At 38.2% G+C, this 25,405-nt stretch overlaps 1 protein-coding gene across 2 annotated transcripts in view; it reads left to right on the top strand.

The window, feature by feature from the left end:
• Positions 1-25,405, top strand: part of KCNK2 (potassium two pore domain channel subfamily K member 2) — a 126,410-nt gene that overhangs the window by 81,079 nt on the left and 19,926 nt on the right. For both annotated transcript variants that reach the window (XM_004935320.5, XM_001234269.6), the window contains 2 exons: positions 17,892-18,052; positions 20,788-20,974. In XM_004935320.5, the coding sequence (XP_004935377.1) occupies positions 17,892-18,052; positions 20,788-20,974 (348 nt within the window). The remainder of the gene's footprint in view (positions 1-17,891; positions 18,053-20,787; positions 20,975-25,405) is intronic.

The following is a 25,405-nucleotide window of genomic DNA, read 5'->3' as shown; positions in this document are numbered from 1 at the left end:
AGGGTGGTAAAATTGAAATAAAGTGGAGATACTGCAATGAAAGGATTAAAGATACGTAGGTGCTGCAGAAGCTGTGGCGTTAGCAATAGTGTTTTTGCTAGGTCTGGCAGAAAGAAGGGGAAAAAACATCTGTATCCTTCTACTAAAGCAGATGATTTTGAGCTAGCACATGGGGCATGATACCAATGTTTTTCTCTTTATTTTTGTAGACGTATTTGCAGGAACAACAAATGTTTGCATGGACAGATTAACTACTTGAATGCAAGAGAGTGAATTTTATATTGAAGGGTACAGTACGGACTTGGGATTTTGTGCAGTACGTTTCCCTGGTATGAAAGAACATGTGTGTTGCAGAGAGTAAGGATCGTGCTCCATTTGAAGGGCGAAGCTGTAGGAACTGCAGTTGGCAGATGAATCAAACTCCAAGATTATGTATTAGAGATTATAATAGGAAAAATAATTTAGAGTCCTAGGTTAGGCTTTCTGTTTCATGACGATGATTAGAATCAAGTAATGAACAATTACTTTTCTATAGAAAGAGAACATTTGTAGGGAAAGGCACCTTACTAGAGACACTCAAAACAGCTGGAAGAACAAAGTTTTTTTGGGCATAGCTGAGGAAGGCCTTGTTTACCCTAAATATTTTTTTTATTGTGACAAATACTCTACTAACAGGCATTACCTTATTTTTTAATCACAATATCTCACTGTGTTCTTGCATTTTTCTATGGAAGTGCTATTATCACGCCTTTCTAGGACATGTTTGTACCATGTTGGAAATATTCAGAAACTTGTATCCCAACTCTCATAGTAAAACACTTTAAAATGTTTATTGTTCTTGCTTAATTTTAAAAATGAGATTTCCATAATGATATGCTGCTGAGTCATCGTACAAATATCAAGTATAACACTGACAGTGGAGTTGTAGACTCCCATCTTTGCTACTCATTTATCTTTTTTTCCAATCTTTAATTACATTTCATATTTGGATATTTTGAGCATCTCAACCTTAGTGATTGTCCAGTATTTCTCTGAGTGGTAATTTATAGGGACTAATTTGATAGAATTGTTCCTTCCATAATCAAGAGATCAAGTTCAGAAAAAGTAAATTTAGAGATGATTCATAAAAGATAATGAAGCATTCAATATTATTTGTCAATCAAGACAAATTGTATTGCATCAACTTCCACAGTAGAGACATCCTGTCTGCAGGCTCTGGATAGCTGAGAAAGCCTTGTTTCTTTCTCTGCTAGACAGAGTACAGGACAAGATGTCTTTCCCTACAATTATCTGTAAAACAGATCAGCAATGGGAGAAGACCCATGTTCAGGTTTCATCAAGAAGTTTTTCATCTGATTTTTGAGATGAACTATCTAAATGCTTGGGTAGCATTACACTTGCTCTTTTTGAACCGTACATTTGATGAAAGTGTGTGCATATATATGTGTGTGTAAGATCATCCATCATGAAAGCAGTCTGACAGTCTTGGGCATGTGTACGTTCCCTTCTAGCCAGGATGCATGCAGCAGTAGGCTGCATGCCTTTGCTGAGGATCCATGCTATGGTAAGTTTCAGAAGGGCAACAGATGGAGGCAATCAGGGTCAGGTTGGATGGGGCCCTGGGCATCCTGAGCTGGTGGGGGGCAGCCCTGCCTGTGGCAGTAGGTTGGAACTGAGTGGACTTAAAGTACCTTCCAACCCAAATTGTTCTGTGATTCTACGTCATAACAGCTTGCCACTGGCTGGCCATTCACTCCTGAAATTATAAGATGGTTTGTGTGCTGGATGTACAGGTAGAACTACATTATTGTCATCCTGACATGCATCCAGGAAGTTCAGAGTTTTTTCAAAAGAGAAATCTGTGATCTACTTAATGTGCATCTCTATACTGCTGGGATAGAGGAATGATGAATTGAAATCTGTCACAAGATGTGAAAGCTTACCAGATGCTTGTTAGAACAGCATGTCACTAAGTAGTCACGCAGAGACAGGATGGAAACTGCAACAGCAGTCCTTCATGAAAATGCTCCCACAGATATTTTTATTAACTGGCACAAAAGTATATAAAAAAAGGGAGGGGGGGGAGAAGATGGAAAAGCAGCTGGGATGGTGAATACTTGATTGATGAAAGACTGTTGGATGCAGAATACTGCAAAGTGTGCTCCAGCTCTGAGGCTGTTATGCCTGTCTCTGGCATGTGGCTTTTGGAGAATTTGCAGAGGGGACACCTAGTGCAAGCATCGAGCTGGAATGCTCTCTCTAAGCTGTCTGGAAGCTCAGTGGGTGTTTCTCATCCTGTTCTGGGTGTTCTCTTAAGCTTACTCTCTCAGATGGAATCTTATCCAGCTGTGAACTTCTATAAATAATGAATTTGTGAAAGATGTGGTTAAAACATTGGGTACTGAGTCTAGAAACATCTGTGCTTCTGACTTCAAGAGTGTGAGAAGCTTCTGTGTGACCCACTGTTGTGGTGGAGTGATGATTCTGAGGGCTGAAGACGACGTGCATGTTTTGACCAGTGGATTTAGTGTTTCCTAGCTTAGATTTTTCCACTCTTTTCTGTTTTTTTTTGTTTGGTTTTTGTTTTTGATGAGATAGTGGTGTGTACTTTCTGTACTCATGATATTTTGTGTTTTCTGTGGGGTGTTCTTTGTTAATACAAATCTAAATACATTACAAAAAATATTAAAGTACTTTCAGACTTGCTCCATTGTAAACATAGTTTTAGTGAAACTACCACTGTGTTACTCAGCTTTACAGCATAGTACTTCTCCAAAACAGTGCCATTCTAGTTTTCTCATTTAGGTATTGAGTATATCTTGATACTGCTTCAGTGCTCTCTGCTCTCCTTTGTCCTTTCATGTACCCGTCAAAATAGTACCTTTTTCATGGAAATAATGTTTCTATTGACTTAGTGTCTTTCAGAGAGCATGCAGGTTCAACAGTGAACTACCTCTGATGATTCAGTTGCAGCCTGAGCCTATTATATTTTAGATTCTTTCCACCAAATCCAGTGACTTGAGTAGATGCATAGTTGCTGCCTTGAGACCTCTGTGGTACTTTGAGTGCTGCATATGCTGCCTCAGCTAAAAATGCAGAAAGTCCAACCTGTGAAGGTTATTCTGCACTGAGAGGTTTCAGGTATTGTCTATCACTTCAACAGAGAAACAGTTTAATTCCTGTTATGTTGTAGGGCAGTCACAGGTGTTCCTATAAGGTATCTCAGCTTGCTCAGAGATACCAGGATTTAAAATAACTTCACAGGAGCAGCTAAAGATCTCCAGAAATGTATGCCTTGTGTGTTTTTTTCTTTTTTTTTTTTAAAAAAGACTATTTCCTGGTGTTTGGCTACAATACCATGGGTCAGTCATCTGCTAGGGAGAACTGTATAAGAAAACTGCATACAGTACATACACTAAACTTTAATGGATCTACATTTTGTGAGGTTTGTGAGTTTGTCATGCTTCTCCAAAGGGGAGGAAGAGAGTGTGGAAGCACATGAAACAAAGCATACTTAGTAACTTCAGGTGAAAAACTTATGCCTCTATTCCTCCTGCTTCTAACTTCTGCTCTTATCCCAGCCTTCTCAGTCAAGACTTCTCATGGCACTTGGCTAAAAGATTCGTATTCCTCTTTAGTGTTGGATGATAACAAAGGACAGAAGGGTGATAGTACATGAAGCCAGAAACAATAATGTTGATGGTAAAATCAGATGAAAACAAGTGACCCAAGCTTGTCCTTTTTGCCTACCTAAAAATGCTTTGAAGAAAAAGTGGCCCCTCTAAAGAAGAGGAGGGGAGTTAACAAAGTGTCCAGTTTTCTTTTTAAAGCATGAACAATGTGGAGGAATTTTAAATACCTGAATTTGTTTATAAGGGCTCCTAGGGAATGAAGCTGTGTTGTCATATTCTTAATTAAAGTTTATTACGGAACTTCCAAAGACCAGAGTATATATCCAATATATCCAATTCAGAACTCTATTGATTTTTATTTTTTTCCATACTAAGCTAAAGAATTTTGCAATTTTTTTTAAATCTTGCAAATCTGCTTGGGAGTGATGGGGTTTAAAAGGAGAGAGATGGTAAAAGAGCAACAGCCATTTCAAGGAATGTGCAACTTTTTTTTCCAATCCTAAAAATTTGATTTGGATGCTTACAGGTTGGGCCATGTCCTAAAATACTGATGCCAGTAAGAATAAATCTCTTGCTTATTTGTTGGTTAAATATTTCAGAATGCAAGGGAAGTTCTGGTTCTGAAGATACTTGTGTGTGGAGTCCATCAGCCATCTGTATTTCCTAGCTTAAATTGTTCAATTGAATGTTCAAGTTTCTGGATGCTTGACTCATTGAAGCTGAGATGAGAGGGCTGTAGGAAATGCTTGTTGTGCACTAATAAACTTTTAGAACTCTGTAGTGTTTACCAGTAGTTATGAGTGCAGGGCTGTATGACACAGCTGAGGCACCAATGTGGTTTCTCCGCTATAGACATCAGATTTATAATTTTGTGATTCTTCTGATAGATGAAAATAAGCATCTAGAGGCTACTGTTCAGGAGGAAAGAAGTAGCATTGAGTGGCTTAGTCATATGCAGTAGATAATTCATTTTTTTTAAATGAGCCGAGAAAGAGACAGTTATTTTGTCTATAATACTAAACACAGTTATCTCCAGTTCACAATATGCTCTGCTAGGTGGGGAACTGGATTGGCATTACCTATTCAGTAGTTCTGTGGATCAGTGTAACTTGCTAAATGTTAGTTAGAATTGTCCATATTCTTTTTTTTCTTTGTGTGTGTCAGAGAATGCATGCATCTGAAAATATGCTTATCTCATGGAAAATAATTCACCTTTAAGATTATCTCAAAGAAAATTGCGACAGTATTCTTGTACTTATGGTTATTCTCATGATTTGAAATTTTCACTTGGGAAAAATCTTGATATAAGGAAGGTGATTCCTATGCTCCATGAAAAGCATTGTATGATATCCATGTACCCTGAGCTGCCTCAGAATGGAGGTAACTGCGTTTTGGAGCTCTACTTGCAAAATTCTGCATCCAGTACATGGGATTATTGACCAGTGTTATCTACCCATGATGAGGATTCTGCCTTTTAAAATTTGATTCAGGTTTTTCAGTTCTGGATGTATGAGTCTGTCTCTTTGAGTGCAGAGTCATGATTTGGTCTGTTTATTACTTTTGTTCAAGATATATGGATTCTATGTTCCTTATTGTTATGTGTTTATTTTGCCCATTATATGGGGCAGACAGAAGTGTTCACAGCTTAGCCTTAATGCATTTTTGGAAAGCTGTTTCTTCTTTAAATGAACACACCAGCATGCAAGTAAGTTGTTATATTTCTCAAACACTTTGATTTAGTGTGATCATCTGGAGCGATTTTCTTGATGAAGGTATATCTGTTGTGCCTAATTAATTATTTTGTTGCTATGTTATGTGAGTGTAGTAGATTAGGTGGAAGGAATAGGCTGCTGTTATGTAGAATACTTGAATAATTCCCCGTATTTCCTTATCCTGATTGCACGAAAGCCCCAATCTTTTGAATATAGGTTGTTCTGAAAGTAATGCCTCCTACTTGTTTTCCATGGAAACTACAAAAAAAAAAAGTGTAAATGATAGAGCAAATTCTCAGCTACAAAACAGTTTTGCGACAGTCACCACCATCAGCTGTGCATTTTCACCAGTGATGAGCAAGAGCCTGCATGATGCACGTGTAAAAAATCTGTATGGCTGTCTGCATCATGGCTTATCTTTCACACCACTGTTGCATCTGTTGAAATGCACCACCCACTGCCTCACTGTGCTGACGGGCATTATTTGATCTCCAAAAATGTTCAGTAAGGGTCAATGAATGTCAGTTGCTGGCATTTCTTCCACATGGAAGAAGTTGCATACCTTTGCTTCACACACACTTCTACATCAGAAGCTACTTTGTATGTATGTAGTGCTCCAGTATTTAGCCATGAAATAACTTAAATTGCCAACAGTTCTATCTGAAAGAACTGTGACTTCCATTCATTGGTTTATTACTCCTGCTACGTGAGTGATGACAGCATATTTTCTCTTCTGCTTAGAATGCTGATTTCAGGAACTATAGTATGGAGAATGCTGAAGTCCCAAAGCTTCATCCTTTGGATTGGAGCTGGTGTCTGTTTTTGCACAGAAACAAAAGCTACTAATCTTGTCATCTTTTTTGGGTGGAATGAATTCTCAGCTCTAACACTTGGGATACAGTGGAGTTTTTATTACTTGCGATTTAAGAGTTCAAAACTGCTTTTTTGTGTCCGTGTTGATATGCAGGATGATAAAATACCGTTTATGTACGTGATCACTTGAAGAAGGGAATCACAAGGCATGCACTAATGAATCCCACTGAGTCTTTGGTGATAAAAACAGATCTATCAAAATTTAGCTTTCATCTATTCCTGGTCTGTTTGTGTATAAACATAAAGAATTCATTTGATGGCTCTTCTCTGAAGAGTCGCAAAGCTATGCTGGAAAAACAAAGTGGCAGTAAGCAGTTTGTCTTCTGTTTTTGTGTCTATAGATGAAACTGTGAAACACTAAACTTGTAGGGATTGTTCTTACAAGTGTTTCTGATCCCAGGGAAGATGTTGGTTAGAGCAAGACCATCTTTAGGCTTTAGTTAATGATAATTAACTTTGTTGCAAGTAATTAGTTTGTTACAGTTGGAGAATTATGGTGCTCTCTTGAATGAACAGTGCGCAGTGGAATCAAGTAATTGTAGTAGAAACAAACGAATTTAGGCTTTATGGGCGGGAATTTTTTAGAAACTTTCACTTTTTTTTTTCCCAGTTAGGTTCTGCTCTGCTTCCTTTAGAAAATGAGATCCTACTTGCTAAAGCAACTGCAGTCACCTGTTTTATGAGTAGCAACCTTTTCAATGGAGACAATGTAATTTGCTTATGTATTTGGAAACTGGTTATCTATTTTTCTTGTTCAGGCTGAATGAAAAGAAATTACTATGGTTCAGGAAAAGTGCATTTTTTTTTTTTGCATTGTTTTTCATTTGAGATTATTATACAGGCATTTGCAAACATAATTATCAGCTGTACTACTTGCTAATAAATTTGAAGACATTGCCTTGCAACATATTTCTAGTTACAATCTCTTCAGCATTGGTAGTTTTGACTATATATGTGTGATTCTTCAGTATCACATATTCCTAAATAAATACAAAAACTTTTGGAAGGAATAGACAAAAATAGTTGAGTAATACTCTTCTATTAGCCTTGAGGTCTAATTGAATCAAGTCTGAATTTTCACATTATTCCACATGCCATCCTGATGGGACAAGCACAGATACTTGTTCAGGATGGAAATTCTTTCAAACAACAATAGTTCATGAAATAATAAGGAAAACAAACAAAAAAAAAATATGTAAATGTCCTCTGTGTCTTAAAGACCAAAGACTGTACATGAGTGTTGTTGCAGAATAACTCTGGGGTGGGCGGTTAAGTTTAAAAAAAAAAAAAAAAAAAAATCCATTTTCTGACAACTGTTATTTTATATATAAAAGGAGAAATTTTTATGAGAGTGCTTCTCTGTACAGGATTTTTGTTTTCCTCAAATATAGCAAAGAAATTTAAATTCCATTCATGTTTGCGATTTCAAACTGCAATGGCTAATAATAGAATTCTCAATAGCTAAAACATTGAAACAGTTCCTACAACTAAAGATGAGTCTAAGCTACTATTTCCTAATTTCTGCCACTAATGGATTAGTGGGAACCTGTAGTGAAGCTAATTGTCACGTTCTATTTTGCAGTGCCCTTCAGAGTGCTTTAATAACAGTAGAAAATATCAATCTGTTACCTGCAAAAAATACTATTAAATATTACTTCTCTTATCTTCATTTTACTTCTTAATTTTTAAGGTTTTATAAGGTCATAGGATATGCTCCTAATGTAAGCATCCTTTTTTTCATACCAGGAGTAGTGCTGTTTAAAAGTCATTAAGATTTATTGTCCTTAGAATGCTTAGCTGCTGTGCTTTTCATATCTCCATAGGCTTTTATAGGGAGAAACACAGTATTGTTTTGTTCAGGAAATGATTTTCTTTGTTCAGTCTTTGCTGCAAAGAGAGATGTTGCTTTTACAAGATCTACTGATATTTAAGAGGAGATGGGGGGAGGGCGGGGGGAGAGGTTGGGGGAAAGCAAATTGGTGCTTCTTTGTTTCAAAGCTGATGTATGGGTGAAGAGGTTTGCAAAGCAGGAACTAAGTCATAAACAACCCTCTCCTTTTTTAAATACCTTTTCACCCACTTCAGTTTCTGGATAGATGTAGCTGGTGTGATTGTTCTCATTCAAACAATATTGCATCTGATTTCAGAAGATAATACACATCCCATAATCCAAGCAAAACTCAATTGACTTTGTTTATTGAGCTGAAAGGTTTAGTCTAAACTAAATGTTCATAATCCAGGGTTTTGGAGGGAGGAGAAAAAGCAAAATAATAGTTGGGAAATATATTTACACATGGTTCATTTTTATATGCATTTATTTTAGTGTCATCTTCATTTTTGAACTGAAATGAAGGATTCTATCAGGTGCGAGGCCTTTACCTGAAAACAATATTCTGTCTCCTGATGTGTTCTGTTCCATTTTGAATTCTTTTCCTGTGTAGGATGATGAGTGGAGATTTCTGAAATACTGCCCTCATTTTCTTAAGGAAATAGCACAACCTATGTATGTAAAAGCAAGGTATGAGGAAAAAGGTTGTTCATGGTTTTTGTTACTGACTGAAATTTCTGTCTTCTGTAGGTGACACTGGTGTCTGTCAAAGGCAAGCTTGGCATGGGAACCCTGAAAGCCATGCAGTATACAATAATGCAAACTTTAGAGTTTATTTTGCATTGCATCACTTTATCAGTTTACTTCTTACAAAGCCGTCACTCTGAAATTATTTTTCTACTGGGAACTTAACGTTTAGAAGCACAAACATTTATGATGTATTTATCTTTGTTCTTTTCTACATTTCTCCATCTTTGCACTTCTTTCTTTTCCAAAGAATTATGTGAGACTCCCCACTTTGCTATCTTACCAAGTGGTTTGCCTGAAGACAGAGTTGTGCTGGGCATTGGTAGGGTGCTGCTGAGCCACGGGGTGCTCAGGTTCCTCCTTCTGCTGGAGCATTTGCTACAGGGGAAAAACACCCATACCTGCATAGCTTAAGGCTTCTAAAAACTGCGTGCTATGGAAGTGGAAAAATCAAGCTTTACTCCTCTGAAGGATTTTAAGTACTTTTGCAGTCTTGTTATTGCACATTCTTTGTTAGGATAATGGCATTATAACAAAGGAGATTTTTGATGTGCAGTGTGAAATTCTGAGCAACTACGGAACCTGTGACAGAATGATTTCCAGCACTGATTTCTGCAACATCACGATACTGCTCAAAATCTGTTAAGAATTTCATTTGGCAAAGTATACATGTCTTTCAAGTATGCAGATATAAGTGCTGACAGCATGCGTATGCGTTCAGGCGTTTAAATGCTTATTGAATAGAGATAAAATTAAATGTATTCTTAAAGATAAGCATATGCTGACTTCGCTGAGTCAGAAATACAGCCCATAAATATTGTGAAGTCAGTGGAAGCTACTATATTTTGTTTTGTAAACATGTTTTGTTTTTTTTTATCTTGAAAATCCCTCTTTTCTGCTTGCCTTACTAAGCTCAAGCAATGGTGCAGTTAGATAAATATGTGCAGTGCAGGATGTTCCCCTTCAGGGCACTCCCCATCCAACCATGTCTTTCAGCCTGCTCACTCTTCTCCAGAATTTCTCTGCCTATTTGTGATTCAGGACAAGGGATCTGGATATGTGGGCTGTGTGTATCCAGTTTATCAGAAAGCATTAAATATAGGAGATGCCTCATCTTTTCTATCAGAATTAAAGCTGCCAGGTATTTGTGTTTTTGAACACTGAACTGGTGAAACCACTTTTAAGCTAAAAAAAGGGTGTCTGAAGAAAAGATTAATGCTACAAAGACATTTGAAGTTTATCTACTGAGCCAAATCATCACCCGTTCATTTTGGCCAGCTGTATCAGTTGGACAGGGTTGGAACTCAGAATCTGCTGAGTGTAGGACTGAGATTTTTTTTTAGTTCATCTAGAAGTTTGATTTCACTGAAATCAGAGGGGATTGCAGAATATCTCTGCTGAAAGTGGGGATAGTCACCACCAGGATTCGGCAGCAGTCCCGTTGCACGACGTTCCGATGGTCCGAGGCCGAAGGGCAGGAGCAGCGAGGCCAGTCTTGGGCAACAAGAGGGTGCAGGTACCGGGTGGGTCCAGGAAGAAGCTGCAGAGTAAGTCTGGGATGAAGCAGAAGGTCTCAGGTAGCAGGCCCAGGGAAGTCTGTCAGCATGCAGTCTGTAGTGAGGGATCTGATGGCAGACACCTCGAGTCCATCAGCGTGCAGGCCTTCCATAGTGAGGGATCTGATGGCAGACACCTATCCTTATGGTTGTTGGACCCTCTTTTATTTTCCTTTTTTTCCTGCCTACGTGACATCCCCGGATGCTTGAACAAGAGTCATGTGCGTACCTCCTGAGATGGCCTGAGATAAGTCCACACAAAAGACCATTTCCCCGCCGTTATCAGCAGCTTATCCCTCTCTCATTGCCCCTGGCCTTGTCTATCTGTGCTCCTTAAAGGATTTCACAACCCTTACCCAGGACCTGTCCATCAGTGTCCTCCAGACAGATTTCTCTACCTTTGCCCAGGACTTGCCTGGACTCGTTCCTCAGCAAACTTTGAGTCAATGATATAAAAGAATAATCTCTTACACTCTCATATTTGTGAATAGCAGTGCTCCTAGATAAAAAGGGCAAGTGGCAGAGACTTCACATGTTTTAGCTGCTCATTTATTGCCATTTGTTTGCCATAGTCCTTAACTTGGTAAGGACTTGATAATGCATTTGCCATGCTACTTACAGTGAACAACAGAGAAAGATATTGGGGAAAATTCTTAGACTTCCGTTGAAGTCAGTACCAGAAACTTCTATTTATAGGCTTGTGTCAGTATGTTTAAAGTTCACAATTTTTTTCATTGATCACCTGTGTCAGTGTATTATATTAATATGTTGATGATGTTTATGGATTTGGAGAAGAATGAGTGTTGTGAGTTATAACACACACTCACAGGGGAAGAGAATTGAGAAAGGGACGAAAGTTCCACCGCTGACAAGAAGCACTTCACCGTGCATAGTGATGTCTTTGAATGAATGAGGTACACTGTACCAAGAGGGAGAGCTACCTGAAAAAGATGTTTAAGCTTTCAAAGAGCTTTCAACAATTGTTACCCAGTTTCTTCGGAAATTTTCTTAGCAACTGTATGTGGATTACTGAATATATCAGCATCTTCTGCATTTGTACTGAGATGTTCCTTCAGCTCTAGCACAGCACTTTTTGATTAGAAGGAAACTTACTTCCTGTGAATACTTATAGCCCATTCTTTTAAAAAAGTTGTTTTGACTTGATTATTGCTCCCACAGAACACAGATGAAAAGAAACCACTTAAAGGAGATTAGCCTCTGTTTTGTCAATTTCTGAGTATTACACATTTTATTAATGTCGTCTTAGGTCTTCCTGTTTTTATTCATAGTTGAAAAGGAGATGGTAATGGAGGCTTTTTTTCTAGACTTGAACCAGAGCACAAGAACCTTCAAAATGATATATTGACGTGGTAGTGACACAGAATTATAGATTAATACTAAAAGCCTGAATTTGTAGGTTGGAATCCAGATAGTACCAAAGGGAGTGCTGTGCTGACCACTGATATTAAGTAAATAGCAGTCGTGTGTGACAGCATCCTTCCTGAGTCACTGACTGAAGCTATTAAGAGAAATGGCTTTTAAGAGCTACAGTGACCAGTACAGAAATTATGCCTAACTTGAGTAAGATGGATCTGTGGTTTCAAACTGTAGTCAGCTATGAAACAGATGTACTCACACCTCTGTTGCTGCATCAGGCCCCCTTCAATGTTGGGATTTGATCAATTACAGGTACAAAAAGTTGTCTTGGTCATTATTCAGCATTCAAATTATCTTGTACTGCACTCAAGAATATATATGTATACATGTATGTACGTAAGCCTGTCTGCTGGCAGAAAGGAAAGGCCATGGACGCAAGTATTCTCAACTGTTATCTGATTGGGCTTGAACAAATTTGTTGGAGGTTCTCAGATCTTTAGGTGCTAAACTTCAGCTAGTTCAGGGTCAATGTAAAGTCATTGTGTAATCCTAGGCCAAAGACTCAGTGTGAGTTAGGGACCTAAGTGCTACAGTTCTGGACTTCCCTGTGCTTCACTTATGCATTTATGAAAAGGGGAAATATCAGTTTTCTAACTACTAAATAATGTTGGGAGGATAAACGTGTGGAAGGCTGAAACATGGAAGACCTGAAGTGTCCTCATAATGAACTTACCAAGGTCAAAAGAATGTGACACATTTATTTGTAAATGTCTATGGCATGATTGTACACTCATAAAGCATATTTTGGAGGGTAGGGCAGAGGTTGGAAGAAGAAAGTAAAGAGAATAGGTGGTTTTAAAAAAAAACCACACAAATGCAGTAGTTGCTGTGTAGTGAACATGAAGGTGTAAGCTTTACATTTTGTGTTATCTGCAGGGATTTCCACAGATCCAGTGTGGGTACACGTGTAAAATCTTCTTGTTTGATAATGTCCAGACCAATATTTCTGCCAAAAGAAATTGCTGTCTGTGAATAAGAGTGCATTTTTGCCTGGGCACTGGTGATGAGGCATATATTAAATGCTAATCTCTTGAGCCTGAATGGCACTCCAAAAGGGGGAAAAACTATCTTAGCTAGTAGAAATTTGATGAGGTACCTTTCATACAGATTCCATCAGATAACTCCTGAGGGCCCAGAAAAAGCATATTTTGATCCCTTAAAATCAATATGACATTCAGTATCAAAACACATGTTCGCCCTTTCCAAAGGGTAATTGCTGTAACTGAGCTGCACAGTCAGGCTGGATGTGAACCTGCAGCAATGTGGCCACCTGCTGCATGGCAGCCAAGTTGTTTGGGTCTGGCCGCTTGGTTCTGCAGCAGGAGCTCAGCATCTCCTCTGTGCAGTCTATCAGTAGATGCCCTGCTTTGCCAAGGAATTATCCATTAAAATACATGGGTTGCTCCAAAAGTAATGCCTCCAACTTATTTCTGTGGAACCAAACGTACTGGAACAGGTAGCCCAAGGAGACTGTGGATGCCTCATCCCTGGGTGTATTCAAGGCCGGGCTGGATGTGGCTCTGGGCAGCCTGGTCTAGTGGTTGACAACCCTGCTTGTGGCAGGCTGGTTGAAACTAGATATCATTATGGTGCTTTTCAACTCAGGCCATTCTGTGATTCTATGAAATTACAACAGATACTCCAAAGAGCACAATAACACTGTTTAATAGAGCAAGTTCTCATCTACAAAATAGTATTTTTTAATGTAGTCACCAGCATTAGCTGATTTACACGGATGAGCTGATTGAGATACTCTGCATTTTGTAGTATGTGAGCTGTGTATGACCATCCAGAATGACTTGTCTTTCACATCACTGTCCCCACCGCTGCAAGGCACTACCCTCTGCCTTACTGTGCTCATTTCCACTTCTGGGTCACTGTAAATATTCAGCAAGTGTCAGTGGGTGTAATTTTTTTCCACATGGAGAAATTCACTGATAAACCTTTGCTTCTTCTGTACTTCCATGTCCGATGCCATTTTGTCACACTGTCCCTCTGCTGCCATCTGTCCCATGTCAACAACATCTAATGGAATATTGTTGGGAAGGTTCAGCCTCTACTGCCATACCACCAAAATCCACCTCTGACTTAGTGGGTTAATGTAATAAAATAGGGGGCATAACTTTCAGAACCACAATTATATATTCGTCAGGAGTCTATTCTTTTAATACTGCTTTCTGAAAGACTGAGGCCGCAATGAGCTACAGAAAAAAATATTTTTCTCTACTTGAAACAGAAGATGTATTTTTTTAAATCAATTGGCAATCTTCCTTTTTCTGAAGGTGTGAATGCAAAGATGTTCTCATTTCTAGACCTGAGCAAAAGTGCATCTTCTCAGTTTTAAGAGAAACTATTGTGTGTCATCAGAAAAAATCTGGGATAGAAGTTGCAAATGCTTTATGATTTTCTCAAAACCTGTAATGAATTTGTAGTTTGAATAATGCTACTAATTTCTACTTAATAGCTGATCTGTTCTGGATAGAAAAGTTAGGCATATTCATTTTTAAATATATCCAAAATGGGTAATGTGGGGAAAAAATAATTCCTATCAAAGTCTCTTGGCTCAGTTGGTTGGTTGGCTTAGCATACCTTTCCTTTGGGCTGTATAGCTGACTAAAGGATTGAGATTTCCCAAAGTGATCTGTCACTTTGGCTGTAAGAGTTGTGGAGCTGAAACCATGGACTATGTTATTTTGGTGAGTGGAACAGTTACTTATATGGCCATTGTAAATGCAGTATATTCTTTATTCTGTAAGCTTCTTTTAAAATGCATTTCTTGTCTACAACACTTGTCAGAGACAACATGGTGCACAAATTCCCTGTGTGTGAGAGGCATGCTGGGAATTAGCAGGATACAAAAGGGATTTGGTGAGACCAGAAGTCAGATCGTGCTCCTGGTTATGGAAGTGAGTTGAGGAGGGGTGTTGGGGAAGGACAGCGTGAAGACAGCACTGATGTTACCTGTGTGAAGCTGACCCCATTCTGCAGGGTGAATATTGCTCTGCTTGCACAGGAGAGCCGCAGGATGCACAATGTCTTTTGAGCACCAGGCCTGAAGGGAAGCTTTCCTTCAGTTTTATGCAGCAGCAGAATTCTGGTGCCTTTCCTAAGGAAAAAATATACTTTCTCTCTCTCTCTTTTTTTTTTTTTAGACAAAACGCTCAGGAATTACAACAATGGTATGAAATATAAATATGTTCCCTGTTCTCTTTACATAAACGATGGATTAGCTTTCTGCTGGAGAAACCGGGAGAGTAGAAAGGACAATTTGGGTAATTCGAGAAGTAGGCTGTGGTGTGTGGCAACAGACTGTTATGAAACATGGTGCTCCAGGAAGTATAATTAACGTGTAATGGAAGCTCCTTGGTGTATCTGTTCACTGGAGCGTATCCTGTCATGACAGCAGTGTGGCTTGTACAGTGTGCAGCGAGCAGCTGGGTGGAGGTGGGCTCTACTACCTGTGGAGTGTTACTTTATCCAGTAATGTATTAGTGAGGTTTGTTTTAAAGGAAAAACTAATAATACAAGACGTTCTTTACATCACTTACGGAAGAAAAGTAACAGTTTGAAGGTACAAGTAGCCCCATCCTTACCTCAAGTAAAATATACCTGTGATTTAGAGCAAGAATACACAGAGCTGAACATGAACTTCTTGTTCTTGTAGTGATTAGCAGCAGATGAGAACTATGCTGTGGCAGTAATCATCTATTGTAATAGCTATGCGATGCACAGAAAGTGCCAGTTTGCTTTATGAAGTAAAGCAAGAAAAATTGCCTGGTTGCCTGGACTGGTATTTTGTCACCATTATGGTACCATTTTTCTGGAGCAAGTGAATAATAATAATGTCTTAAACCAAGAGAAGGAAGAGCTGTTTCCAGATCCCCCAGTACAAGTTTTATAAATCTGGTGTATCCAGACTCTGGTTCTGAATCGCATTAAGACTCTGCAGGAATTACACTCTGGCAGCTATTCAAGCTCCTGTTGCTGCATAAACAGAGATATTTATGAAAACAGAGTAGTTAGGATCTGTTTGTCCCTTTTGGTTAGTGATGAGCTAATTTTATTTTAAAACTCAAGGGTCTTTCCTGCTTGCTGCATGAAGGCACAGAGTGAACTCGATGGAGCTGAAATTTCCTGAATTATAATAATCAGTAATTTTAGCCCTGGCTCTGGTTTAGGGAGGAATACCAAGTTATCCTAAAAGCACTCTGACTTTATTCACCTGGACCGAGTCAGGTTCTTGTCTTGATGTTACTGCATGGAAAATTTACGAGTTCCAGGGCTTGTAGCTGATGATTCCTATGTCACACTGGGGTAACATGGCTTAGTGGCATGGTGGTGAAGGGTTGATGGCTGAATAATATGATCTTAGTGGTCTTTACTACCTCAATGATTCTATGAGTCCATGATTCTGTCCTTTTGTTTAATTTGAGAAGGCTTATTAGTTATTTTGGTAAAACTTTAATAAAAGCCATTTTTTTCCTCCACTTTTTTAAACCTAATTAAGCATTGGCATTGTAACATTGCATTTATTGTTCTTATGATTACCATTCCTAAGTGGGTAGTAGGGCAAAAAATATCTGGGAGTAAAATGTATTCCAATCATGTTTTCTTTTTCTGTAACAAAGTTGAGTGAGGGGTAGTTCTGTCTCCTGTGTGCTGAAAAAGTTTTGACCAAGAGGTTTTCTTTAGCTCACCTATGTGAGAGTAGAACCAAAAACTAAGGTGATATAAATAAGTTTCTTGAAGAAAAATCTATTTTAAACCTACATGCTCAAAATAGTTAAATAAAAATTCTGGTAAATTAGATATTCACTGAATCTGCTTTGCATTATGGAAGCTTATGGTTGGTGTGCATTAATAGTATGCTATTTTAAATAGAAAACTGACATTGAAGGTTCTGAATAGAGCAGATGAAATCTGTACAATCTGTCAGATTTTTCAGAGGAGAATTGGGTGTTCATTGAATGCTTTTAGTGTTTATATGAAAAGTATATTTTATGCAAAACTTAATAGTAAAAGACAAAAACTGAGACATGTCTCAGTTATGTGCTAAAATATTTTGCTTTTCATCTTCTGCACATTCTTTCCTACAAAAAAGTTATTCCTTTAAGAGCTTTTGCTTAATTTATCCATAGAAATTAATCCTTTTTTTTTCCCCCTTCATGAGTTTTCCCTCTGCCCTCTTTCAAAGTGCACACTGTTGTTCTGAAAAGTGGAATAATTTCAAAACTCATGCTGTATTATTACTAATGCCTTACTGCTTCCCCAACATGAGTAGGAAAAAACCCCCTTGAATTGAAAATGAAGATGATGCTCCTGAAACAATGACACCTTGGACAAATCATTAAACTGCCAATCTTGGGGGGATACGTTTGAGGGTATGTCACATGTGTATGGTCATTGTATTTTGGGTTCCCCATTTTATGTGGATCAGCAGCAATAGGGGTATCACAGACATATGAAGAGTGTGATTTTTATATGATCAGTGAAGGCAAAATCGTTTCAGTTCTCAAATGGAGAAGAGCCTGGAAAAATCTCTCTCTCTAAGCTCTGTTTGCAACTGTATCAACTTGAGACTTTAATAATGAGGACTCAAAGCAATTCCATTTAATTTAGATATTTCTACTTCATCCAAATAGTTTCTTTCAGTCCGCTTCGCTTTGAGACACAGTGCATCCAAAGGAAAACTATTTTATTTCAGAGTACTGCAACTTTCAAATTGCAAGTCCAGTAATGGACGTTTAAAGGAAACAGAGGCTAAGGCACATTTTAACCAAAAGACGTTAACTGTATCTAGTAGATGTGGAAAGTTGTAATTTATAAATATACATGTGTATATATAATATGTATATATGATTTTTTCTAATGAGATTTTGCTTCTCTGTAGTATGTATATAATATTAAAAAGTGAACTGTACAACAGTTTGAGTTCAATAAGGATTTGACAATATTTTCTTTTTTTTTTTTTTCACAATGTCTTCTGTGTCATGTGGCTAACCTAGTAGGACTTGTTTGCAACTGTTCTGTTCCTGTAGCCCTTTACAAATGTGTAATGTAATATGTGTAACTTCTTTTTAAACATCTCAAGTTGTTTGTAATTTAGGCTTTGGAAACATCTCCCCACGCACACAAGGTGGAAAGATATTCTGTATCATCTATGCCTTACTGGGAATTCCTCTGTTTGGTTTTCTCTTGGCTGGTGTTGGAGATCAACTAGGGACAATCTTTGGAAAAGGAATTGCCAAAGTAGAAGATACCTTTGTTGTGAGTATGCTGGCTGATTGTTCTAAATTTAACATGGGTAATGCACAGGGTACAGCCCATCCTTGTAACCAGATGTCTAGAAAAGGCAGGGAGAACGTTGCAGATTCCGAACATGCTGAACGCTGTTAATTGAGAGTTGGATGCGGTCCAACATTTTTCCATAATAGTGATGATTAGGAGGAACAAAACATTTTATTTTTGTTTAGCTCTTAAAATACTCCGAACTTGCTGTGATGTTTACCTTTAAATGTTGTAGTGTAGTATGTGGTAGGAAATCACTGATATGGGGAAAGGAGGGGTTGAGCTGCAGTGTTGGCTTCTGGCAATTACTGTTCCTTTGCACTGATTCACAGATGATCTCTGGTGTCTGAGTTTAAAACCACAACTCTCAAAATCAGGTGGCATCATACATGAGGAAATGCTCACAATCTGTAGAACAGTAATATTTCCAGATTTACTGGTCTCTAACTGGTTAATGTTTTGTGTGTTCAGGGTAGCAGGATGGCCTAAATGGTACAGAGCCTGCTGTCACTTGCCTGATATTGGACTTAAGGTATTTGCAGCTTCAGTTAAACATAGCCTGAAAGTTCATGTCCTTCGCTTTGTCAGGCCTGTGACTCTTTAGTTACTCCATGCAAAGTGGCACAGCTTAAGTGAAGGAAGAGACCCAACAGACTTATGCAGATATTGATAGCGTTCAGCTGCAGCCAGTCCTTAAGAACCAAGTACCTGGAATTATAGCAAAGGGAGTTCATTGCTTAACTTAGTCTGTTTTGTACACAGTAGCTTGAAAGACAACGTTAAGAAAAAGCACTTTTTATTTGAAGACATCAGTTCAAATCCCAGTAAGTTCTTGATGAATAGCAGCAATTTCCATTGAGATTTGGCTAAAAAGGGTAAGAACATTCCATGAGCACATTTTATTTTTATCCTTTTCACTTTTTTTATTATAATGGAATTTCAATTTTTGCTTAAAAGTACAAAATCTATCAGACCACTTTGTTTGGTCTCTTAGACTCTTGCTCACAAGGATAATGGATTCCTTTTTTTTCTTTTCCCTTTTCCTTCCCTGTAGTATTTGTATACATACAACAATGCCATAATCTGAGCTGCTACTGGGATTTGGGTTACTAAACTGGACTTTAGTTGTGCTGACTGAAAACTTAGTTTATGTTGGTACTAAAGTTAAACACAAGAAATAGTCCAATTTTGTGCAGTTCTTTGCTTCCCTGAATTTAAATCAATATGTTCTAGCTGGTTGAGCGACTCTGGAAAAAAACATACTGAGAGGAAAACTGTCAAATTGGTAGGGAATATAGTATTACAAAGTCATGTTTGACATTCTAACTTTAGTACAGTTATTTTTTATTAACAGCTTATATTAATAACATTAATAGTTTATGCAACAAGTAAAGGACTTTGATCTTTAAATCTATAGATTATCTCAGACTGGGGAGAGTCAAAGGTTAGAGGACAGAATTATAATTCAATGTGATCTCAAGGATTTTGAAAAGCAGCCTGAATACATAGGATTCAGTTCAAGCAGGACAAATTCACAGAGCGATATGATGATAAAATAATGAAATATAATATATAATGATATATTCAATTATGCAGTGAAATATTAAAAAATGCAATTGGAATGTCTCAGACTTTTTCTTTGAGGGGGACTTCACGTATCTCCAGTCTGCAGACCACCATTTTGACTCCATCTCGTAGTAACACTTGTCTTGTCACTGGTAACGAAGTGATCCAGGAAACTGTTACTGTCAGCCCTTCTGTTTCTGTGTGAACATTTGTGGAACCCACCTGGCACAAGTTCTGGGATATTCCGAAATTGCCACCATTGTTCCAAATGCATCAAAGCTGACAGATCTGTACACAGTTCCCTTGTCATAATTTGCCAGTTTGTGTGGATGAACTGATTGAGATGCTTTTCATTTCATGGTTATCCGGAACATGGCTCGTCTTTCATGTCGCTGTCACCACTGCTGAAATGCACCACCTAACTGTACTCACATCCACTCTTGGGTATCCATAAATGTTCAGCAAGCATTGGTGAATGTCACTAGGTGCCACTTTTTTCACATGGAGGAATTCAGTGACACACTTCTGCTTCATACACGCTTCCACAGCAGAAGTCTTTCTGTCAGACTTCTCCTCTGCTGCTGTCTGTCCCACAGCAACAAATGTAATGGAATATTGTCCGGAAGGTTTGTCCTCTACTGCCATACTACTAATGTCCACCTCTGATGTCATGGGCCATGATTTCATGGGAGGAAGTGCTGTTGGAGCACCCATTGTATTTGATTAAAGAGAGAAATACTGTTAAAATCATTATTTTTAATTAGGTATTTATGAATGAAATAAGGAGACATCTCAAGTGCAAACACTACTTGAAGCTCACTCAAATACTTAGCCCTCATTCAAAGCTAGCATGATCAGTTGTTAACACCAGTGCGTGTTATACATACCACCTACTCAGACCACAAAGCCAATCACAATGAAAAGTAAAGATCTACTCTGCATTTCCTGCTATAAAATGTTTCCTAGGATAGTCATGTTTGCTTTGAAAACACTTTCAAATTAAAACCATGCTTTGATTTTTTTTTTTTATTTTTTTTTCCTGGTTGAGAACTACAATGTGCTCACATTGGTTAATAGGCGCTTATATATGGCGGCACAGCTTTATTAACAATGGATTTCTTCTTTTTCCCCTTCTCTTTCTTCCATAGAAATGGAACGTGAGTCAGACAAAGATTCGCATTATTTCAACAATAATATTCATACTCTTTGGCTGCGTGCTGTTTGTTGCTCTTCCTGCGGTTATATTCAAGCACATAGAAGGCTGGAGCACACTAGATGCAATTTACTTTGTTGTTATCACTTTAACTACCATTGGATTCGGTGACTATGTTGCAGGTAATTTTTTTCTCATAACTTTATCTTATAATGTTCTGCGCAATTATATATGTTTTGCTTTTATTTGTGGGTAGGGGGTATAGTCCCAACTCTGTGGATGTGTGTGTGTGTGTGGGGGGGGTGTTTTAGCCTTTCTCTTCCAATTTTACCCTTCATCATATTTGTCTCAAGTCCTTTTAAGAGCCTTATATCATGTTGCGAGCTACAGACAGGATGTGGGACAATTAAACTGTCTCTCTCTATGCAGCTGAATTCTTTGCTATTTTGTCAAAAAGATGCTTCACCTAATTTTAGATTATTTTTGTCCTCACAGATTGTGAGGTATACAAGAATTATTATGGTGTTTTAGTCTGCTGAATATTTTCACTTCAGCAGGAGTCCCTTAGCGTCTCACAATGCTTTGTTATACGATGCAGATTTTGTCAGCATCTTTGGCTTTCAACACTTTTTTTTTTTTCCAGATTTCTACTTCTACCACTGAATTTCCCTGTTACTGTTGTACCTTTCTGTGCTTTGTTTATTTGTATTTGTGTACTCTATAATATAAGAAGAAAGTTTAGCATATCCCATAAATGACATGACCAATGCTTGAGATGTGCCTCTCTCTCAGTTCTGGAGCCTTTGTGTCAGGTAGAGGCAATAGAAATGAGCTTACTCCATCTGATATCAGCAGCGGGATGAAGAGAGAAGTGTAGGGCTGATGTCAGTGGGCTATTTTGCTGGAGGAAAGTACAACTAGCAGACATTCACATGATGTGGGCTTCTTCCATGTCCCATCTGAGGTTACTGCCATTGTATGAGACCAAGTGCACCCAGCGTTTGAGTCTTAAGCTCAGTAGCTCCTAGTAACTATTTTTGTGATGCTTCTATATTTCTCTTGAATGTCTCTGACTTTTTCCTATCTCTTTCCTCGTATTGCTTTTCTTACTTTGATTTTTGTCTCCAGGAGTTTGTGGTTCGGAACAAATTCTGACTAATACCAAATCAAAAATTTATGTTGTTTCAAAGCCAAAGAGTCTGGGTGCTCTAGATTTTCTCTCCTGTGGGGCATGTGCATGGCAGGGAATAAAAATAATTGTGTGTGAAGCCCTAGTGATATTTACTGTAAGACATTATGTGAAATAGCCCACTTGTCTCTAGCTGGAACACTGAGTACATTCATCGTTACTCTCATTATAAAATTTCCGCAGATTTCTATTTGTAGACCACTTGATATCGTAATTTGTTTCTACATTGTCTTTTTTTAATTTTACCAGGAAATGCGTTTTCTTTCTACTGAATGCCCTTGAATTATGTTGTTCTATACCTCACGGCCTTTCATAGTCTTTAAGCATATTTTTAATTTTAAAATTCTGCTCTAATGGCGCTATTGAAATGCTGTGAATGTTTTCTATTTCCTTTCAGAGCAACATGTGCAAGACTTGTATTTGTACTGAAATGTTATTGACTTAGAGATTCAGAGCGTAGGAATTGGATTTGTACTTGCAATGAAGATGCTAAAGAGAGTTTGAGGTTGAGACCACCTCTATCATCATTTGAGGCTAACATGGCTAGTGGATTGTATTTTGTCAGAGACAAAGTTGACAATAAGTTCATTAATTTTCATCTTCTTTGTGTGGACTAATGTACTCTGATGCCTGATAAGAATATGCAAGACTGATCTGTGCACTTCACACATTGGGGGGAAGGGATACCATCCAGAGAGGCTTGTGCAGACTTGAGAAGTGGGCCTCATGAAGTTCAAGCCCAAGTGCAGGGTCCTGTGCCAGGGTTAGGGCAATCCCAAGCACAAATACAATCTGGGCAGAGAATAGACTGAGAGCAACCCTGTGGAGAAGGACTTGGGGCTGATGCTTGAGGAAAAGCTCAAGGTGAGCAGGCAGCATGCATTTGCAGCTTGAAAAGCCAAAAATCTTGTGGGCAACATGAAAAGCTGTGTGACCTGTAGGCCAAAGGAGGTGATCCCTTCTGCTCTGCCCACACAAAGCCCCACCTGTAGTGCTGTGTTCAGCTCTGAGGCCACCAGTTATTTTAAAAAGAAAACTGATTCTGCAAGTACTCAATAGAGCTGATAATATTTATCTGAATAAAGGGTTTCCCTATGAATTTTGAGAAAGCATGCAGAATCTTTTGCAAGTTAACAAATTAGCAAGCAGACTTTATGATTACTGACCTGCTTTTTTTTCTAGTAGATAAGTCGTAACTACCTCACAGAAATTGTCACTTCTGTTTTGTTACAGACTTCATCTAGAACACTATCACTCAAAAATTTAGAAAAGCTGAGTGCCTTAAGCAGAGATTAAGCAAGCGTAAGGAGATAAGCTTGTAATAGGGTAAAAGGCTGTAGGGTAGGTTGTCCTATAGAACGTAAGTATTTCATCTGACTGAAGCATCTGAATTTGTTGTAGCTCTAGAACATGACATTTTTTTGGTTCTGGTTATTGATGGTGAGTCATGAAGCAGGAAGAATTCTACATTAGTCCACTTCTAAGTGCCTAGGTGGCAATACAATTAAAAAAAAAAAAAAGTCTCATGCTGGCATTAATTTAGTTCTTTCTATGATTTTCTTGGCTGCAAAGGCATGTTTCTTAGATAGTATTTGAGGTGTAAATTGCCGTCTTCCACTTAGAATGACAGTCAAAACTGAAACAGAATGGTAGGCAGTGACACTTCAAATTGTGATTACAGTAGAGCGGACTTCTAGGAAAAAAAATAAAGCATTTGGCAATTCTTGTAGCATATTGGATCTCCATGGGATATTTCATAACTGTCAAATTTGTTTCATAAAGTTCCCTCAAACAAAGCAAAATTCCAAACGATTTAAAAACTTCAAAATATTTTGGTAATTATCATATTGTCTTTCTGGGAACTGTCAGCCCAGAGGAAAACCCATGTTTTCAAGACCTACGTAGGAATGTTATGGTTGTTATAATCTGTACTGGGGTTAAGGGATTTCTTCCAGTATCTGTCACTTTTCACTAACGTGAAATGGGCTGCTGCCTGCCTGGCACCACTAGATTTGAAGCCTTGGAGAACTTATAGGAAGTAAAGGAGAGTGTTTCCAAATAGCTGTATGAGAAAGGGGCCAACAGAGGAGCTAGGGATTAGGGAATGTAACATTATGAATGGCTGTAGGGCTGGTGGTTGTAACAGAAACTTGTACAGTTCTTGAGTTTTTCTGCAAGTTTATTTTCATTTATACTGGAGGACAAGCATTCCCAGGAACCAGAAGAACAAAACCATCCCCTTTTGTATTGAGAATCCAGGTTGTCATTTGCAGCCTCTGGAAATTTCAGCTGCAGTTTCCACCAGCAGGAGAACTCTTAAGGCAGACATAAAAGACTGATCATTCAAGGTGCAAGCAAGGAGGGAAAAGGTGAAGAGGTTTTGTATTTGAAGTTCAAGAAAATACATGGACAGTATTACAAAAAAAAACCAAACTTTTTTTTGTTTTTTTTTAATTGATTCTTTTTTGTGGTTGATGGGGTTGATTCTTTGGCATGGGAGCTGAATTTTTAACTCTCGTAATTCCTGTGTTTTCTCATCGTTATTATTTAGGCTTTTTTCTTGTAATTGAAGAAAACTTACCATTCTAGTTATACACACACACGCACATGAAACCACTTTAATACTACAGAAATATCAAACTTATGTTATTAATGTTCTGTGAAAAAGGAAAGTAAGAGTTTTTCATGTCATGCTGTTTTTAATGTGAGGAAGCTGCTAACCAAACTTAGCAATGAAGTCAAAATACGTACAGCATGACAATATAATGTTCATATGTGCAGATAAATCCTTTAACTGCAGTTCAAATTGAAAGGCATTGCAAATGTTTCTGAAAGAGAGAGTCTAGCAGCTATCAAATATAAAGTAGATTAGATGCTTAAAACTTGACTGAATTATGTGGAGGTCAGAAATTATTAATAACACATGAGTAGCATGTTTCACAGTGGGGCATAATGATATTATTTCATAAGGTTAAGCAGCAAATTAGTGCAATTAAAGTGAGTCTCCACTTTAAGAATGTTTTCTGAAGTGTTCTTTTTCCTTTGATCTGTGATTTTTAGAATATTGCTTTTTCACTGTTTTGGGCTGTAACTGAATTATGCGTGTTTCCATTTTAATACATTTATCTGGGTCTGCTCTGAATTGCTCAGTTGGAGATCCAGTTTGTCACCAAAGGGGAACACTTCACCTACTTGTCATAGCAACCCAGAGTCTGTGCTCTCTCCTGCTGGCATTGTGTCTTTTTGGAATTCAGAAGTGCTCTTGTCACCTCAGCATTTCACATCTGTAATAGGGACTGTCTGTGTGAACCATGCAGGCTGCTTTACGCTTCAGTCAGTCTGCAGTGTCTCTCTTGACTTCTGGGTAGGACAGCGTGGAAAAGGGTTTTTTATAGCTGTGCTCTGTATTCTGAAGTGTCTCTCC

This window comes from Gallus gallus, chromosome 3 (genome assembly GCF_016699485.2).
Source record: "Gallus gallus isolate bGalGal1 chromosome 3, bGalGal1.mat.broiler.GRCg7b, whole genome shotgun sequence".
Classification (NCBI taxonomy): Eukaryota; Metazoa; Chordata; class Aves; order Galliformes; family Phasianidae; genus Gallus; species Gallus gallus.
The sequence above is the reverse complement of the archived record's forward strand: the minus strand, read 5'-3'. Positions and strand labels throughout refer to the sequence as shown.